Source organism: Cynara cardunculus (assembly GCF_001531365.2).
Source record: "Cynara cardunculus var. scolymus isolate 2C chromosome LG 16, CcrdV1, whole genome shotgun sequence".
Taxonomy (NCBI): domain Eukaryota; kingdom Viridiplantae; phylum Streptophyta; class Magnoliopsida; order Asterales; family Asteraceae; genus Cynara; species Cynara cardunculus.
In genome coordinates, this window is record NC_037543.1 from 4819718 (window position 1) to 4822948 (window position 3231).

The 3231-nt window shown below is 36.0% G+C and overlaps 1 protein-coding gene across 2 annotated transcripts; it reads right to left on the minus strand.

Moving 5' to 3' along the window:
* Window positions 1–609: 609 nt before the first annotated feature.
* LOC112528902 (protein NEN4) lies at window positions 610–2534 on the minus strand. 2 transcript variants are annotated; one of them, XM_025139927.1, is made up of 5 exons: window positions 2053–2534; window positions 1616–1679; window positions 1443–1525; window positions 826–925; window positions 610–699 (listed from the first exon to the last, which is right to left on the minus strand). In XM_025139927.1, exons 1-5 carry the CDS (start codon window positions 2532–2534, stop codon window positions 610–612), a joined length of 819 nt encoding a protein of 272 aa, XP_024995695.1. The 2 variants fall into 2 exon arrangements, with proteins under 2 accessions (XP_024995695.1, XP_024995694.1); XM_025139926.1 differs by having other exon boundaries at window positions 826–987; window positions 1439–1525.
* Window positions 2535–3231: the final 697 nt, after the last annotated feature.

The window sequence follows — 3231 nt, forward strand, 5'->3', positions numbered from 1 at the left end:
TTGTTCTCATAGTAGTTATAAAATACATATGGTGGCACACAACAAATTAATACGGTTGCATCTTTCACGAACATAAATTTTTTATCCTTTGACGAAGGAATAATACGGTGACACGTGCCACTGTATGCTCTACTCTAGGTCCGTTCATGGAAGCAACTATTTCCTCCGGGATTTTCAAAAGCTAGTATTAAGGCTCGTGTATACTACAGTATTGAGGCACTTGAGGAGTCGAAGGAGAAAATTAATTAAAGATAATTATATTGAAATATACCATGTAACAACCCATTAATCTTAAATTTATTTCTTTTAAATAATCAAATGAATACATGCATGTAATTTACATGCTTTATATAAATTAAATGGTTAATTTATATACACAATTAGAAAAAATTAAATCAAAGAATTTCAATAAATCTATGCTACACCTTCTTCATGCTTCCTGTTACTTGCATTTCCATTTCTGCTGCAATCACCTTTCCATCTCCATTGCAATATATATATATATATATATATATATATAGTTGCAAGCTTCAGTTAATCCATGGCTAAATCTCGAACAAAATCCCATTCAAACTTAACCAATTAACCAGCTTTTAATCCTCTTTCGTTTCATCTGAGCAACGTATGAGAATGCTTGATAAGATTATTCAATGGCGTGTTTCGTGCATTTCGCAGCATGATCTTCACCTTTTCTGTCATCTGTTTTCAGCAACCATCAATGGAAAATGATGAGAAGAAATCAAAAAGTGGTGAATCTTCCATCATTCAAACGATCTGAGAAACGGATAATATTTGCATTTCATGATATATCGTTAGATACCAAACCTGTCTTAGGCTTCCGGTTGGATATGGAACGACTCGGTGATGAGTGAGAACCGAAGAAGGCGATTTGCGGCTAATTTCTTCACCGTAGGGTTTGCTCTTGCTCCTTGTCGTCATCATTGGCGTTGCCTTTTGATGCCATTGTCTGTTCATTGAGCTCGATTCCTTAATCGATCATCAGATATATAATTAATATCGTTGTAACAAAAATCGATTTTATAAGACGTCAAATATGTCTTATAAACGTACGTTCTATAAAGCAATACATATTTAACGTTCCATATGTAATACCAATTTGTTGCAAGGACAAAATTGTTTTAGGGGTTGTTTTGTTTACCTCTTAATAGTTCCATTAAGAGACAATCTTTGAATCGTTAAGAAGTGAATCTTGTTTGGCAAAAAAAAAAGTCTGTCTCTTAATGGTTCTAAAACTCTCTGAATGATTTTGTATCTTGGGTCTCCCTTAACCATTAAGAGCCATAATTTCATCGTAAACAATTACCAAACAATTATATTTCATTTTGCACTATATCATGAGAGACTCTTAATCATTATGACCACTTAATGATTCTACACAAAACCATTCAGCAACTGCTTAACGAAGAAATTAACATACCGACATATTGCTTTTACTCCGGGTCGTGATGCTCGGAGATAAGTCGTGTTGCCATTGATCCTCGAGGACGTTCGGGAGGGATGATTCCTTGATTTATATCATGGAGAAAACATCAATCGACACGGAAATTTAAATTTATGCATACATACGTAGAATTTATGCATTTAAATTCGTTACCAGGAACAACACGGTCGCACAATGCTTGAGAACTTCAAGATTCATTCGAACATCGTCAAGACTCCTGTGTATAAAAGTGTTGGTATAAAAAACGAATCGGACACTTTATTTCATAATTATCTTATAAAAATGTTATGATTATACGTCACAACATCATAATGTAACAAATTTTAATATAGAACGCATAATTTTTTGAAGGGTGGTGCCTGATTGGTTTGAGCTTTGGGTCAAAAGTGCCAGGAGGTCTCAGGTTCAAATCGAAGGAGGAACAAAAATTCCCTTATGGCCATGGAGGTTCAAATGCGGTGACTCTGGACTACCCACAAAGCAGGTGATTGTCATGGGATTAGTCGGCTCGCAAAGTAGGTTGGATATCCGGGTTAATAAAAAAACATATATTATAAAATAATTTATCATATTTGTAGTAATATACAAACCTGTGTTTTTGTTCACCGAGCCCAAAATAAGTAGCCAACGAAGCCATCTTCATATTACCAGCTCGTCTTCCAAATTTCTCCGTCAAAACCCCTAAAGAATCAATCAACCCGACGGGCTCCGGTGCTGGCCGATCGATCTCCTTAAACGCTTCTCGAATCCTAACACAATCGAATCGTCGAATATTATGCCCAGCCCAAATCCGACCGTTCAAAATCCCGAATATCTTATCAGCAACTTCTTCGAAAGAGGGAGCTTCCAAGACCGCTCCTCGTGTGATCCCATGAACCCTCCCCGATTTCACCCCGACCGCAGTCAAGTCCCCGGGTCGAATCAACGTGCAATAACTCTCGAGCTCGACTAGCTTTCGTGGGCAAACCACCATCGCTCCAAACTCCAACACCCAGAATTTTTGGCCAGCTTTTCTTGGCACGTTTGTTTCCAAATCAAAGAACACAATCTCGTTCGCCATTTCTTGCTTCATGTATATAATAGATCTAACTTATGGGTTATGATTTGTGATTGTGATTGAAAGATGAACTGCATGGGTTGGTTATATATATATAGATTTACATATATAGATATATATAGAGATAGAAATGAAAGTGCATGGGGGAGGTGGTTGATTAACTTGTGGTTCAAGTTAAGCAACAGTGAGAAACAATGGAGGTTTTGAGAGGGTTAGGGATTGGGAAGAAATCCTTCTGGAAAAGCAAAGAAAATTCCAGGTAAGAAGGAAGAGGAAACCTCCATTGTTATCTGTGTTTGTAACCAATGGAGTTTACGTTTCTTTTCTGTAGATATCGATATGATGATGTTAATTAAATTCATTATATTTATATATATAATAATATATTTATGGGAGTGAATTTACGAAAGTAGCCCTTAAAAGAAGCAAAGTGTGGGCATTCAAGAAACTGGTTAACTCTTGTCTTACGTAATTTGAACCGGGTTTAGTTTACCCAAAAGAGTGGCTCACGTTTGTTAGGTTGCTTGAAAATGACCTTTTTAAGGGGCAAAATGGTCAATAGATTTCTTCGTGTTGGATACCATGAGTCTTTTGTATATATATATATTTATATTAAAATAATTTATTGAAAATCCATATGAGACAAGGTTTCTCATATACAAGCCAAGTTCCAACAATTTATTTGTTTGTTATTGTTACATGTTACCTGGTC